At 43.9% G+C, this 17,653-nt stretch overlaps 1 protein-coding gene across 1 annotated transcript; it reads right to left on the bottom strand.

Annotated features, from left to right (window-relative positions):
• Positions 1-3,118: 3,118 nt before the first annotated feature.
• Positions 3,119-10,909, bottom strand: LOC138793395 (kelch-like protein 35). Its single transcript, XM_069971956.1, has 7 exons — positions 9,863-10,909; positions 8,222-8,406; positions 6,597-6,715; positions 6,211-6,399; positions 4,439-4,627; positions 4,029-4,258; positions 3,119-3,200 (listed from the first exon to the last, which is right to left on the bottom strand). The coding sequence occupies exons 1-6, from the start codon at positions 10,747-10,749 to the stop codon at positions 4,070-4,072; spliced, it is 1,758 nt and encodes a 585-aa protein (XP_069828057.1). The 5' UTR covers positions 10,750-10,909; the 3' UTR covers positions 3,119-3,200; positions 4,029-4,069.
• Positions 10,910-17,653: the final 6,744 nt, after the last annotated feature.

Genomic DNA, 17,653 nt, shown 5'->3' on the forward strand with positions numbered 1-17,653 from the left:
CATGTCTGGTAGCCCCCAGGCCATTATGGTGGCGAGCTGCTCCACTGTAGCAGGTCCATCCACCCTCATGTACCTTCACCTCTCACATCAATGGCATGGGGTGCTCCGCAGTTTCCATGTCTCTTATTCACTTGTTGCCATTTGTCCGCTCACCCTTGGCCCAAAAGTCACTAATTGTCTTTTTTTGTCACTCTTTTAACCATGCCGACACGGATAGTATGGAGTGGTGTCAACTATGTCTCACGGTATGTAAGGTATCCAAGGATTCTGGGCCTGAACATGGGAAACTCACATACAGATCCTTGTTCTGAGAATTACAACAACATTTATTTATTTAGTAACACGGTCCCGTCTGGGCGATCTTCCATCATCCTGTATCTAATGATATATACGGCTTTAATGCCTCTATGATGTTTTATCTGCTTTGTTTGTATAACTCTGGTCTCAGGTTTGGTTTCGTTTTCACTTTGCTGCACCATCATAAAAAATCAGATAGAGGCAAAAATAGTGCAAACTTCCTTAGATGTGACACACTAGCCTTACAATAACATGTTATTTCAAGAGGCCATGAACTCGGATACGTAGTTGTTAGTATGTTTTTTTTAGCCAAAGCCGTGTACAATGCTACCTCTAACTTTTTGCTGCCTAAGGTGAAAACTCATCTCTCCAGAACCCACTGAAAGTTATACATTGTTATAAGACGCAAGTGATTAAAGTTTTCATGCTGAAAATCAGCTGCATTTAACGGTATCAGCATAGTGTACTGTATACCTCTATACTGTATTGTATACCTCTATATAATACCCACACAGATACCAAGTAATACCAATATACAAGGAACTAATATTAGTAGTAGAAGAGGACACAGTGAAAGGTTATTTGGGGGAAAAATCAGAAGTGACGTTGTGGTGTCCCACAGTTAAGTGCTTTAGGAACCAGTCAGAAAGTTATCCCTTCAGTGGGGATGAAGGTGCATTCTCTAGTTTCACCACAAGGTGTCAGTGTTATGTTTAACCTCTGTTATGTATTGCACAGCTGTAGTTGCTAAAGGTTTACTGTTTTTGTACCTCATGGTCTGTGCTAACCAATGGCAGATGCTTTCACTTCTCTACCTGTCCCTATTCTATATATGCATACACACACACACAGCCCCTAGGGGACAGTCTAGTCTAGTTGAGCTGTGGTAGTGGAGAACCCAGAGAATTTCTTTCTACAAGCTATACCTACGGACACTATGGAGTGTTAAGACACTAAAGGACGACAAGTCAGAGATCACCCCAGCCCACGCCGAGACCCTCTCTTAATAGTGCAGAGCGGTATCCTAGGACAAAGGAACTGACCCGGATAGAGCAAAGCAACCGTACAAAGGTCTACGTACTCTCTCGCAGCGTAGGTGAAATTGGGACACTCACATACTTAGCTTTGCCCAGGTAACACAGTCTGGTGCTTGTGTCACCTTCATGGATGGGTACACCGACACTGCAGGGCAGAAGGTGGTTTATTAAACACGGGCACAAGTATTCTCTTCTTAAGTCTTCTTCTCTTCAGTACTCTTCTCTCAAGTTCTACAACTACCTTGGGTTGGGGCTCTCCCGACAAACTCCTCTACTCTCCTTAACGCTAAGCTACACCAACACTGCTACTCTACCTCAGCACTTCCAGCATCTCCCAGCACAGATTCAGTGAGCTCAAGTCTGTATCACAGAAGTTACCCATTGCCAAGTTATCTTGTATTATCAGAGACTATTAATAAAATCACTGTTTCTCTTATGGACTGATTCCTAACCTTTTTCAGAATCATCCTTAGAGAGAACATTCTCCACCTTCTCACCAAAATGCTTACCTATTATTTTGTTGCCCATCCCAGCCTTGTGCAGGTCTTCTTAGACAGTGCTCTGAGTTTGTGGACATGTGTTTTGTTATCCAGGTAAAGAGATCAAACAGGTGCAATTAATACAGGCAATTGGTGCTAAGTAGGGTATGCTTCCTAAAGGAAAACGAACAGGTCTGTGAGGACTGGAATTAATATTTTCTGTGCCCCCATATAGTAATAATGCCCCTTGTGCCGCCAAATAGTAATATACTTCCTGTGCTTCCACATCGTAATGATGTCCCTTGTGCCTCAAAATAGTATTTATGTCCACCTGTGCCCCCATATAGTATTTATGCCCCCTGAGTCTACACAGAGTAACAATGCCCACTGTGCCCAGTAATAATGTCTCTTTTGACACCCCCATACAGTAATAATGTCCCCCTGTGCTTCCCCATACAGTAATAATGTCCCCCTGTGCTTCCCCATACAGTAATAAGCCTCCCTTGATGTGCCAGTGAGTATAGGTGTATATACATATTTTTTTTTAATGTATTTTTAAGATGGAAACGCTTACATGGGGGACGGGGGGGATTACCTAGAGGGCACATTGCCTCCAGGGGCCCACTCAGGCTCTAGTGTCCCAAGGGGGTATTAACAGTGAGCCCCAACCGATCAGTTTGGGTTGTTTTATGTATAAATAAGACTTGGGATCTGCAATCTCTAAACAAGCAGATGTTGGCAGATTTCATTCCAGGAGGTATGACTGTGATATATAAATTTTCATGGATAAAGTCCTGTTGGTGTGCTGTATGATTGCCACAGAAACACATAGGTCCGCATAGTAGCCGTGTACACAATATGATAGATCCACTTTAAGCCTGGTTTTGCTGCGGAGCCCCCTCTCCTGGGGACGTCTGGCCCGGACGCAGATGTTTCTTGTATTAGTATGGATAGCTGAAGTGTATAAGATGCGGATCACATCTGTGGAAAATAATATGTCCGTCCAAGACAAGATTAATGCGGTGAAAGACACAGACATTCCACTTCTGCAAAACCTCTCCGAGCTCAGGAAGTCTGTGATAATGGGTAACACACACAGCAATGCACGCTGGGAACTCGCAGCAGGGGGCGCTGCTGCCGTATCTCTGCTCTAGTGTGCTTTAAGGGTTAATATCTTTGGTTTGCTTAATTGTCTGGTGCCCTGTAATGGTTAAAGTGTACAGTACACACACACACATACATATACATACATGTATTTATTTGAGCCCAGGCTTGTATCCCCTATATTTCCTTTAGTTTTTTTTTTTTTTTTTTCATTCTATTTTCTGTATAGATTTTGAAGGCCGTCATCTTGCCTGAGCTTGTTCTCTCTTATTCTCTCCTCACACTTTAAAAACAACCAAAGAAAAAAAACATGCAAACATATAAAAGGAGTAATAATAAAACAGATAACTAATAGTACAAAAAGAAAGATACCCACCAAACACAGAAAACACTAAAAGAAATATACACACCTAAAAAAAACACAAAGGTGGAAAGCACAAAAACATAAAAACTACTGCAGTATATGTAACAGGGTTAATTGAGAGGAATCTGGTAACTGAGTGAAGTGGGTTTCCTGAGTCAACCCCTGGAAGAAGAGGAGAACCCCTTCTTATATTAAAGGCCTAATAAGGAGGACCTGTGGTCAGTCCTAAAACAAATCAGCTTTTTATATCACCTTGTAGCCTCAGGTGCCCTGATTCCAGACATGTTTTTACTTTCTTGCTATACCCCAAGTTTTACTACTTGGTTGACTATCTACTTTTTACTGAATGATCAGATAGGCGGGAACTTTGTTGGTGTGAATACTAGACTAAGGGTCACATGTATCATCCGGCGTACGGATGATTTTTGGCGGAAAGTGCCGATTTGCGTATTTTTTTATACGCAAATGGCCGATTTGCGAATAAAATATTCGCAAATCGCCACTTTCCGCCGAGTACGCCAGGGGGGCGGAAAGGGGGCGTGTAGTGGGCAGAACGGAGGGCGCGGACTCAGAGTCCGCGCGATTTACCATCCGTTCCGCCCAAATATACACCGAAAACCTACTCCAGAACCTCACAAGGTTCAATAATAAGAGAGTTAAATAGTATACAAAGAGAGGGGTAAACTAGACTGATCATGGTGCTTCTTCCTCTCAGCTTCACCCCTCATCATCCCCTCACCGGCTCACCCTTTGGTGGCTGATAATCAGAAGAAATGTTCCATGTCCGATCATATCCTCGTTTTCTGCAGGATGGAGACGCAGCCATGATGACTGGTGGATCGGAGTAATGGCCCATCCTCAGAAACCATCTTAGTTTCAGGATCAAACACTAAACATCTGTCCGTGGCTTCTCCATTTTCATCTCTGCCTCCCATAATGTAGACCTTTCCTCTGTACACCGCCACGCCGCAACTTTCCTGGAGGAAGACAGGGACATATACAGTATATTAAAAATCAGCTGAAGGACATTTTTATTATATGACTGCAGGATCAGACTACACAGAGTTTGTTTGTAGTCTGTAACCATGGAGACACAAAGATCTGCATAAAAGCTTTGCATAAACACTGTACAAAATTTTGGAGAATATGATTCTGACCAGGGGTCCTGGTAATAACGCCTCCTCCCTCCAGGTGTCTGTATTTGGTCGGTAGCTGAAGATGGCGCTCACGAGTCCTCCAACTACATAAATAGTCCCATCAATTTCAACTCCGCTGATGCCGTCCTTACAGAAAGGTGCGGGAGCCCTGTACGTCCATTTATCTTCTTCAGGGCTGTAACACTGAACCTTGTGCAGAGGGAAAACATCCAAGAGTCATTGGTCTTTATCTATATAACTGCTGTAAAAGCATTTTCTTTTCCTTTGGAGTACCCCTTTAATTCCCCATTTCAGCAAAATTGGGCCTGAAAGGGGGTTAACTTGTGTCCAATGTGAACTTTACAGTAAAATAGCTATTTTAGAAGGAATTTCTATTCTCGTTGGTGCCATAGAAATAGCCCTTCAGATGTCATCTCCTTCAGATCTGTATCTCTATACAATCTATACAGACAAGTTCCCAGAAATAGACTGAGCGTCGGGGAAGTAGAGGGACCTTTTTCCCCCACCAGATAGAGAATGCAGCTACTATTCACATCTCAGATCAGATCGCTAACTAGTCACAACACGGCCATAACACGTCCGACACTGGACAGACCGCTCTCTCAGATTACGTACCGCTGTATAGGGAAATAAAAATAACCTCTTCCTAAGAAATCCTAAGGAAAAAAAAACACAGACAAGAAAAAACACACAATAATTTTGGGTGCCCATAGGTCTGTGGTTCATACATTGCAGTACAGTATGTGAGTATAGCAGTATTGTACTGTACAAGCAAGCAAGGGGGGGGGGGTGTACTCAAAGTAAAGGGAAAATTAAAAAAAATGTAATTAAAAAGTCAAAAACACTCTGATGAGTAAGGGCCCTATTCCACCGGACGATTATCGTTCGCATAATCGTTAACGATCTCAAACGACCGCTATTGCAAAAGACCTGGAAAAGTTCACTCATTTCCATGGAACGATAATCGTTACTTATGATCGTATTTGCGATCGTTTTTCTTTGCTATTGCGTTCATATCTTCTGCGAACGACGTCTTATTCAATGCGAACAATTTGCAAACGTTTTGCGAACGAGCAACGATAAAAATAGGTTCAGGTCGTTAATCGTTAACTGCATTTCAACCGAACAATTATCGTTTAGATTCGAACGATTTAACGATAATCTGAACGATAATCGTCCGGTGGAATAGGGCCCTAACTCAAGTCTTCCTAGGCTGTCTCACCACGGGGAACCTCTTACCAAGAGGTGTTAATATTTAACTCTTTAATAGCTAGAGGAGTGAACTCAATGGGGGAGATTTATCAAACATGGTGTAAAGTGAATCGGTCTCAGTTGCCCCTAGCAACCAATCAGATTCCACCTTTCATCCCTCACAGACTCTTTGGAAAATGAAAGGTGGAATCTGATTGGTTGCTAGGGGCAACTGAGCCAGTTTCACTTTACACCATGTTTGATAAATCTCCCCCAATTTGTGTTTGGTTACACCGGGGGTTATAGACTGATTCAACCCCCCCCCCCCATCCTTGTGTTCATGAGGAATCCTTACCCAGAGAACTACAAGTACCAGCTGGCCCAATAGTAACAGCTATAGCCTTTCCAGTGCTAATTACTAAAATACATGATCACTCAGTGACCAAGTGAACTCTGCTTCATCTGAACATCAAACTACAGTGAAACCTCTCCAAAACACCACTTTTTAATTTTAGCAGGTCTTTTCAAAGAGTTTTTACCGTATAAAAACCATATAACCGTATAAATAACCGCTACTATACCTTATCCGTGTTCCCATGATGCTCCACAGCTCCGCCAATGACATACAGCCTGTTCATACAGGAGACGACGGCTGCAGAGCTCACAGCCTCCAGCATGGGGGTCACCGGGGACCAGGTGTTAGTGAAGGAGTTGTACCGCTCCACTGTAGATAATCTCTTCAGGCCATCAAATCCGCCAATAGCGTAGATCTATGGGAAGCAACAATAATAACTATATGTGCAATGAAGCACTGCAGCAGAATGCGAATCAGAAGGGGGTGTTGTTGGGCCATGCACCTACCAGGAAACAAGTAACATTTTGAGCAGCTCTGGATGTGACTAGAGTACAAGAGAGGATACAACTGGAAACCCCAACACAAGGCAATGCCCCTTTTCTCTATGCGTACCTGTCCCTTTAAGGTGACCATGCCGTGCCTCCAGCGGTTTGTGCTCAGCGATGCCATCTTTACCCAGTTGTTTATCTGTGTGTTAAGCATCCAGACATGGCGGCTGTATGTGTGACCCCCTAGGAGAGGAAATTGCAACCAGTGAGACCCCCACAGCCAGCTACTATGGCGGTAGGCACATGCACAGCCTGACTCAATGCATCCTTACCAACTGAGACAAAAGATAGGAGGACCCCAGTTCTGGAGATGCGAAGGAAACCTAGAGGTAGAATCCATATCTACCAGAGATGAATAGCATATCCTGTGTATATTCCATATGGGAGGACACAAAGGGGGCACTATGAACTTGTGGGGGACACAGAGGGGGCACTATGAACTTGTGGAGGACACATAGGGGGCACTATGAACTTGTGGAGGACACAGAGGGGGCACTATGAACTTGTGGGGGACACAGAGGGGGTACTATGAACTAGAGGGGGTACTATGAACTTGTGGGGGACACAGAGGGGGCACTATGAACTTGTGGAGGACACAGAGGGGGCACTATGAACTTGTGGAGGACACAGAGGGGGCACTATGAACTTGTGGGGGACACAGAGGGGGCACTATGAACTTGTGGGGGACACAGAGGGGGCACTATGAACTTGTGGGGGACACAGAGGGGGCACTATGAACTTGTGGGGGACACAGAGGGGGCACTATGAACTTGTGGGGGACACAGAGGGGGCACTATGAACTTGTGCGGGACACAGAGGGGGCACTATGAACTTGTGGGGGACGCTATAAACCTATGGGGGGCACAAAGGAGGCACAATTAACTTGGAGGGGGGACAGTGGGACATTAGCACCTACTAGGGGTACTAATAAGGCACTACTAACCTGTGGAGGGAGGTCATAAACTATTACCTTGATGGGGGGACGAAGGGGCATTTGCACTTCCTGGGGGGCACAGAGGGGCATTAGTACTTACTGTGGGGCACAGGGAGGAGACTATTAACGTATGGGCGATACAGAGGGGCCACTATTAACTTGTGGATTACACAGATGAGGCAATATTAAGTTGTGTAGGGACACAGAGGGCATTAGTGTCTACTGTGGGGAGGCATCATTAACTTGTGGGGGACATAGAGGGGGCACTAATACCTCCAGGGGGCACCATTAACTTGTGTGGGACTTGTGTTGGTAGGGGTCGGGGGTGATTGTTGGCACCAGGGCTTATGAGCCTTAAGCTACACCCTGCCGGGAAGGAAACCAAATGGGGAATCGATAAATAAAATAAGGCGCAGGGTCAGGGTATCTGGATGGAAGCAGTGGACACATGGATAGCTACATCTCCTCATCCCTCACATACACGGACACTCAGCTTGGTTGAGCATGCATGTTTTCTATATTGGGAAAGGGGAGTTCCCTGAGAACAAAATGATCGGGCAGGATGAAATATAAGATGCCTGACTATTGTCTCTGACTGTGCCAACCTCATCTGGAAAGAGTCAGGAGGCTGCATACATGTAGATGGAGGTCTGGTCCTGCTGAAATCAGTGGGTTCACCCAGCACACATGTCTAATGTATATGACCAAGGAGACATTCCCTCCTGATGTCATCTGCCAAATGTCCTTCTTCTCACCAGAGACATAGATGTTATTCTTCAGCGTGCAGACGGCCATCTCAGACTTCGTATATCCAGGGAAGGTGGAGAGCGCCGTCCACTGCCCCGTCCGGGGGTCGTAGCTGTCTATGTAGGGTAACTTTAGGGTTCCTCTCCTGTCACTGCCACCAATAACAACAATGAGCTCCGACACCTCCATGAACCTGAAAGGACATCACAGGACGTATACATGGGTGATGCTTATAAGGGGGCACAAACTTTTTTTCTCAAGTTCTCAAGTTAATGGTAATATAAATGTTTAGATGACTATATAGCCTATGGTGTAACGGTAACATTTCCCAATGCAAATTCCATAAGAAAGCCTTGTGTAGACACTGAACAAGCAGGGGGCACTGGGAATTTTTAGCTCTGAAGCCTAAGGAATTACAGTCTATTATTGGGTATGTTATGTCAGGACCGGGCAACATTCAAAATCATTGACTACCATCCTTTAAAGGGGGATCCATAACTTTGAGATTGAAGGCCTAAGCTTTGTATAGTCTATCAGTATTTAGTTGCTAGAGTCCCTACTCCCAATACAGGGAACATGTAGTCAAGTGACTAGGACTGAGCGGTAATACCAGACACAGCCACTACTAAATGTATGGCACTGAGTCTGGTAAACAATCAAGGGAATATGGCACTTATATTAGCCAGCAAGAAGTCAGATTTGATACTGGTGGCAAATATTAATGGCTAAAACCCTTTAAGTATTAGAAAGATAGATGGTGGGTCCCCATAACAGTACCAGTTCCCCCAGATGATTTACTAGTGTAAGCAAGAGTGTCCCCTTAACAGCCACAAGCCCCTCTAATGCTGCGTTTACACGGAACGATTATCGTGCGAATTTGCACGATAACAATCGTACGTGTAAACACAGCGAACGATCAAGCAAAGAGCGAGAAATCGTTCATTTTGATCTTTGAACATGTTCCCAAATAGTCGTTGGTCGTTCCGTGTAAACAGTCGTTCACCGATTTAACCTATGTGCGAGATAGGCTTAAGCAATCGCAAAATGATTTTTCCGTACGATATATCGTTCAGTCTAAACGCGTTATATAAAAAAAATCGTTACTTCTAAATCGTTAATCGTACGATCGGCCGAATTATCGCTCCGTGTAAACGCAGCATAACAGAGATTTTACACTCAAATGCTGCACGTTTGAGTTCAGACTAAGGACCCTATACCACGGGACGATTATCGTTTGGATAATCGTTCGGTTGAATAGCAGTTAACAATTAATGAACGAGAAATCGTCGATCGCTTAATAAGACCTGGACCTATTTTTATCGTTGCTCGTTCGCATGGAAAAAGACGTTGTTCAGTTGTTCGCAGTAACGAGGACATAACGACCGCAAGAACGATCATAAGTAACTATTATCGTTCCGTGTAATTGGGTGAACGATTTCAGGTCGTTTGCAATAGCGGTCGTTTGAGATCGTTTATCGTTAACGATTATCCTAACGATAATCGTCCCGTGGAATAGGGCCCTAACCCGAGCGTGCTGGAGATTTGCTCGCCTCTATTAAAGACAGATCCTGGCTACAATCTATAGGGAATCCATAGGAGACATCATATGACCATGGATAGGTGATCTTACTCATGTGGTCACTTCTTACCTTCTTGGCCTCGCCCTTCGAAAACTCATGGGGTCTCCAAGAATGTGATAGATACGAGCCTCGTGAAGTAGAGGCAAACACTCAGGACACTCTTGGATGGTCTTGTCCAGTTCCACCTTCTCCAGAAAATAAGCAGGATCCATCAAGGGTAATCGGACATGTTCCAGAAGATCCCTTAGAGCTTCTCCTCCTTGGCTCTTATTCTTCTTCACCCACTTCATGACGGCTTCATAGACAGTTTCTTCTTTGCTCACCACTAGGTCATCACTGGACAAATACTCAATCAGTTCCTCCTTAGTCAACTCCAAGAACTCCTCATGGTTGGAGACTTCCTCGAAGCCTTCCAGCATCAGCTTCTTACTTTTCTCGGACAAGGAAGTGATGGAGAACATGTCGGCAAACTTCATGATGGCCACACAGTTGGACGGGTCCAGTTGGCTGTCAAGAAACTTGACGCACTCATCTCGGAGACTGCAGATGTGGAGCAGATCTGAAGCCTGTAAGATCTCCTCCACGTTGTCTTCTTGTATGGAGATCCTGCCCTCATACATGAAGTCCAGGAGAAGACCCATGACTGGAGCGGAGATCTCTTGGAGGCCCACCACATGGTCACGGCTCTCCTTCAGGCCATTGGTAAACATGGCTCGAAAGTAGGAACTTTTGGAAGACAGGATGACTTTGTGGCAGAAGAACTTGCAACCATCGACTTGAAGGACCACATCAGTAAAGAGGCCGCTGTGTCTGTCTCTGTTTAAGCTCTGGAGGATGTCGTTGGCATGACACATCCCGTCACATGATCTCCTCTGTAGATCTCGCTCTCTATCTGCAGTGTCGGAGCTCTGAAGGTATTTACTTCCATGACCCCATGTTCTATAAGATGAAGCCATACGGTAAAGATATAAAGTATCCTATAGAACAGTGATTTTCAACCAGCGTGCCGTGGCACACTACATGGTCGGGTGTGCCGCGGGGGAAAGTTCCCCAAACTATGGTGCCCCTGTGTTTTGTTCCCCGGAAATGCGCAGCGATCAGTGGCAGATTATAATGTGGGCTGCTGTCCGCCTCACCTACTGGCCACCTGTTGCGCCCGGACGTGCTCCTCCTATCCAATCAGCGGAGACCGGGAGCGTGGTGCGATGCAGCGGGCCGTGATGAACGCATCCAAACAACGTGTGCGCTACGACCCGCCGCAGTGCACCACGCTCCTGGTCTCATCTGATTGGAGGAGCACGTCTAGGCCCTACGGGCGGCCAGTAGGTGAGGCGGACAGCAGCGGCGACCATCTCGGAGGAGGTGAGGAGGAAGAGTGGGAGAGAAACAGGAGAAAACAATGGGGGAGAGAAACCTGGGGATGGGGGAGAGAAACAGCTGAGAGAAGCAGGGGGGAGAGAAGTTTGGTGGAGAGAAGCAGGGGGGAGAGAAGTATGGTGGAGAGAAGCAGGGGGGGAGAGAAGTATGGTGGAGAGAAGCAGGGGGGAGAAGTATGGTGGAGAGAAGCAGGGGGGAGAGAAGTATGGTGGAGAGAAGCACAGGAGAGAAGCAGGGGGGAGAGAAGTATGGTGGAGAGAAGCACAGGAGAGAAGCACAGGGGGGAGAAGTATGGTGGAGAGAAGCAGGGGGAGAGAAGTTTGGTGGAGAGAAGCAGGGGGGAGAGAAGTAGGGGGGAGAAGTATGGTGGAGAGAAGCACAGGAGAGAAGCATGGGGGAGAGAAGCACAGGAGAGAAGCAGGGGGGAAAGAAGTATGGTGGAGAGAAGCTCAGGAGAGAAGCAGGGGGGAGAAGTATGGTGGAGAGAAGCACAGAAGAGAAGTATGGTGGAGAAAAAGAACAGGGGGGGGAACGAAAACAGGCCCAGGTTTCACACTGAGGGAGTATAAATACATTTAGAATCTATATTATTAACTATATGTATAATATGTCCTGTTTTAGTGTCATTTTGTGCCATTTTGGTTGGAGGCGTGCCCCAGGATTTTTTAAGTATAAAAAGTGTGCCGCGGCTCAAAAAGGTTGAAAATCACTGCTATAGAATGTATGGGTCTTCCCCAACATCGCCACCCCTGTCCATAGGTTGCATACAGTATTGCATCATTTGTTTTAATAAAGCATAAATAAGCACTGTCACTTTAAGAGAAAAAAAACTTCTGACAGGTCAAAATTACTTTAAAACTCAGTACTTTAAAACCCGGCTAAAATAAAATGTCATGCCTCCACAAAAACAGTAATCACAAACCTGCAGCTGTTGCAAAACTACAATACCCAGCATGCCCGGACAGCCAGAGTTGTAGTTTTGCAACAGTTGCAGACCACTGCTTTACAGCATGTCAAAACTTTTTTTTTTAAAGTGACAGTTACACTTTAACTGCAATACCAGACATAACCTGTGCACAGGGATGGCGCCGTTTCTGGAGGTAAGCAGTCATGTATTTCTAATCTAACATACCCGTTCACTTAGGCTAAATATGGTGGCGGAAACAAAAGATTTCACAGCTAAAAATCCAACCGGTACCATCCCATAAAGATGACGGACCTGTCCGACAATGCGTCTAAACCTGGGATAATATGCCACCCTTCTGTATAGCTGTGTGACAACCTCTGTGCTGCTGTGCAGTAGTGATATACACTGCATTATAAATGCAGATGCAGCAGAGCTATACCCAAATCCGTCATAAACAAAGAGCAAACTCAGCTCTGCTACATCTGCATATGGCGCCTATAACTCATCATCCAGGCTGGGTGCACGTTACCTGCAGGGTGCTGGCAGCAGCTCCATTGTCTATGAGGATCCGTCAGCTGTCAGGGGTGAAATGCGCCTCTCCTCTATTTAGGTTGTATATAGGGGGCGGGGGAGGGGATCACTTTTACACAGAAATACATCTTTCCTGCTTCCTCCTCTCACCCCAGCTGTGCACATAATAAGGAGAGGGGACAAGGCAGCCCCCCCCCCCCCCCCGGGACGCATGAAAGTGCCCTGTACAGGAAAGCAGTCCCTATAAAATCAGTGCTGGGAGCACTACACATAGGGAAGAGATTACAGCAATGCCAGGAAGACATGCCAGCTCAGGATCTGCAGGGTCCCAGCACAGGGGCGCATGGAAGGGGCCGGAAATACATGGAATATAGGAGTTGTCTGCATCGAATATATGTAGTGATATATATGTGTAGTGATGATATATGTGTAATATAGTAATGATATATGTGTGATGTAGTGATGATATATGTGTGGTGTAGTGATGATATATGTGTGGTGTAATGATATATGTGTGATGTAATGGTGATAAATGTGTAATATAGTGATAATATATGTGTGGTGTAGTGATGATATATGTGTGATGTAGTGATGATATATGTGTGGTGTAGTCATATATGTGTGTAATGTAGTGATGATATATGTGTGATGTAATGGTGATAAATGTGTAATATAGTGATAATATATGTGTGGTGTAGTGATGATATATGTGTGATGTAGTGATGATATATGTGTGATGTAATGGTGATTAATGTGTGATGTAGTGATATATGTGTAATGTAGTGATGATATATGTGTAATATAGTGATGATATATGTGTGATGTAGTGATATATGTGTAATGTAGTGATGATATATGTGTAATATAGTGATGATATATGTGTGATGTAGTGATATATGTGTAATGTAGTGATGATATATGTGTAATGTAGTGATGATATATGTGTGATGTAGTGATGATATATGTGTGATGTAGTGATGATATATGTGTGATGTAGTGATGATATATGTGTAATGTAGTGATGATAAATGTGTAATATAGTGATGATATATGTGTGATGTAGTCATATATGTGTAATGTAGTGATGATATATGTGTGATGTAATGGTGATGATATATGTTTGATGTAGTGATAAATGTGTAATATAGTGATGATATATGTGTAATGTAGTGATGATAAATGTGTAATATAGTGATGATATATGTGTGATGTAGTGATGATATATGTGTGATGTAATGGTGATTATATATGTGTGATGTAGTGATATATGTGTAATGTAGTGATGATAAATGTGTAATATAGTGATGATATATGTGTGATGTCATCATATACTGTATGTGTGATGTAATGATGATGCTGTATGCGTGATGTAGTGATAATGCTGTATGTGTGATGCTATATGTGTTATGTAGTGATAATACATGTGTAATATATTGAGGAATTATGTGTGATGTAATGGTTACACATGTGTGATGTAGCGATGATATATGTGTGATGTATGTGTCATATAATGATGCTATATATAAGCTATTACAATATTAGAGCATTTATTGGAGAACTGTACAATAGATTGGAGGCTTTAGGACCCTGTTGAGCGCCTCTAACCTCACATAGAAGCCGCCCCCCTTCACATTAATAGTGCCCCATAGGGTTGAGGTATTTCTGTACAGTAAATGAGGTGCTATGTTGTGCAGGGCTTGCTGGGTACAATAGTGCATTTTAAAAGTCACATGATGCTGGCGTAGTGTCCCTAGTGTATCACACACTGTGTCAGTGATACAAAGTCCAGGGAACGACTTCTGACACTAGGACTGTACTGAACAGTTATACAGTCTACATACAGCTTATACCTTTGGGAGTAAGAATATTTGTTGACTGTCCCTTTAAAGGGGTTATCCAGCGCTACAAAAACATGGCCACTTTTCCCCTACTGTTGTCTCCAGTTCAGTTTGCAATTAAGCTCCATTTACTTCAATGGAACTTAGTTTCAAAACCTGCACCCAAACTGGAGACAACAGTAGGGGGAAAGTGGCCATGTTTTTGTAGCCCTGGATAACCCCTTTAAGGATACTGCAAATAGCAGGTTAGCTGGACTCTCAGTCTCTAAGGCACTTTGGTAGAGATGTATATAGCTCTGTTACTATGACTTAGAGATTGACACTCGGTCCAATCACACTAACCTTGTCTGAGGAGCGTCACAGGTAATATTTATACTGCCAGGAGAATGCCGGACAAAGACCTACTAAGAGAATGGTAGATGCCGGGGGGCCCTTGAGCAGAATATTATCCAACCCTGGACTAGAAGAAGGAGATGAGTGCACTTATATTATAGGTTATATGAAGGTCTACTGGTTCTATAGAAGTGTAACCAGGTAACCTCCGTATACCCTCACACCCGTCTATATAACCAGTATACCTCCGTATAACTTCACACCTGTCTATATAACCAGGTAACCTCCGTATAACCTCACACCCGTCTATATAACCAGTATACCTCCGTATAACCTCACACCTGTCTATATAACCAGGTTACCTCCATATAACCTCACACCCGTCTATATAACCAGTATACCTCCGTATAACTTCACACCCGTCTATATAACCAGTATACCTCCGTATAACCTCACACCTGTCTATATAACCAGGTTACCTCAGTATAACCTCACACACTTCCAAAGAACCAGTAGACCTTCATATAATAGAACAGGGGGATTCATTCCTCAATGGGTTAATATTGCCGCCCTCCGTGGACCCGTCTCCTCCTCCAGAACCGCTCCTTTATTGATCATCCCTGGGGTAAGAGGTCTCTGGTGACACACACCATCTGGAGGGCTGAGTGCACCGCCATATGTGTCCTCCCTATAGGGCTGAGGATGATGTTATATATTAGTGAGTGAGTGAGCCGCCCCCCCATTACTGCACCACCTTGATTAACTCTTTAGCATCTGCCCATCATCTAGTCATAAGTTACATGGGCTTCAGGGTGGGATCAGTAGCCTACACATCTCTCTATATAACCAGTATACCTCCATATAACCTCCCTCTATAACCAGTATACCTCCATATAACCTCCCTCTATAACCAGTATACCTCCATATAACCTCCCTATATAACCCGTATACCTCCATATAACCTCACATCTCCCTCTATAACCAGTATACCTCCGTATAACCTCACATCTCTCTATATAACCAGTATACCTCCATATAACCTCCCTATATGACCCGTATACCTCCATATAACCTCACATCTCCCTCTATAACCAGTATACCTCCATATAACCTCACATCTCCCTCTATAACCAGTATACCTCCATATAACCTCACATCTCCCTCTATAACCAGTATACCTCCATATAACCTCACATCTCCCTCTATAACCAGTATACCTCCGTATAACCTCACATCTCTCTATATAACCAGTATACCTCCATATAACCTCCCTATATGACCCGTATACCTCCATATAACCTCACATCTCCCTCTATAACCAGTATACCTCCATATAACCTCACATCTCCCTCTATAGCCAGTATACCTCCATATAACCTCCCTATATAACCAGTATACCTCCATATAACCTCACATCTCCCTCTATAACCAGTATACCTCCGTATAACCTTACATCTCTCTATATAACCAGTATACCTCCATATAACCTCCCTATATAACCAGTATACCTCCATATAACCTCACATCTCCCTCTATAACCAGTATACCTCCGTATAACCTTACATCTCTCTATATAACCAGTATACCTCCATATAACCTCCCATCTCTCTATATAAGCAGATAACCTCTGTATAACCTCACACACTTCTATAGAACCAGGAGACCTCCATATAACCTATAAGTTATATTGATGTAATGATAAGTATAGTGGCCCTTGACTTGTGGGCTCTAGTAGCAGCTGTCAGTATAAGTGCAGAGATAACATACCAGCCATACCTGTGTATACAGGAGGCTCCATTGTGGATACACCACAATCCCACCAGTCACAGTGCTCACCATAGTCATTGCTTGTATATCACTCTCCATGTCTGGTTGGAGATATATATATATATATATATATATATATATATATATATATATATATATATATAATTACCTTTTGGAATAAAATCCCTTTATTTGCATTTATATTGTCCCAAGTGGTGTGAATAATTGTATCCTGTAGGATAGGAGGAACCCCGAATCACTGGGCACCAACTACCATAAAGTGTGCAGTACACTAAGAACCCTCCATCTACAGAGGGGGAAGCAGCAGCAGCACAGGGGGCCATTCACTAGAGAGCTCGTCACTCTAGGGTCCCACGCCTTTGGACTGGGGGAAGGGGGAGGGCACAGGTTGGGTGGACAGGGTACATTTAACCTGCCTCTACCTCACACATGTAACCAGCATACATTCATATAACCTTCCTATATAAACTTTTTAATATCTACAGAGCAGGTGTTTACCATGTGTACGTTGGAAGGAGTATATACGGTAAGCCCCTGCACCTGTGGGTTGCTGTTGCACCTTCTGTTTCTTTGTCTGTACTTTAGCCACAAGCAGCGTGCAACCTGCAGTGTGAACAGAGTCATAGATGTGCTGCCAATTTTTCCTTTTTTTCTTCCTATATAACCAGTATACCTCCATATAACTTCACGTCTCTATATAACCAGGATACCTCCATATAACTTTACGTCTCTATATAACCAGGATACCTCCATATAACCTCCCTATATAACCAGTATACCTCCATATAACCTCACATCTCTCTATATAACCAGTATACCTCCTTGTAACCTCTCTATATAACCAGTATACCTCCATATAACCCCACATCTCTCTATATAACCAGTATACCTCCATATAACCTCACATCTCCTTCTATAACCAGTATACCTCCATATAACCTCACATTTCTCTATATAACCAGTATACCTCCATATAACCTCCCTATATAACCAGTATACCTCCATATAGCCTCACATCTCTCTATATAACCAGTATACCTCCATATAACCTCACATCTCCCTCTATAACCAGTATACCTCCATATA

The sequence above is a fragment of the Dendropsophus ebraccatus genome, chromosome 5 (assembly GCF_027789765.1).
Source record: "Dendropsophus ebraccatus isolate aDenEbr1 chromosome 5, aDenEbr1.pat, whole genome shotgun sequence".
Taxonomy (NCBI): Eukaryota; Metazoa; Chordata; class Amphibia; order Anura; family Hylidae; genus Dendropsophus; species Dendropsophus ebraccatus.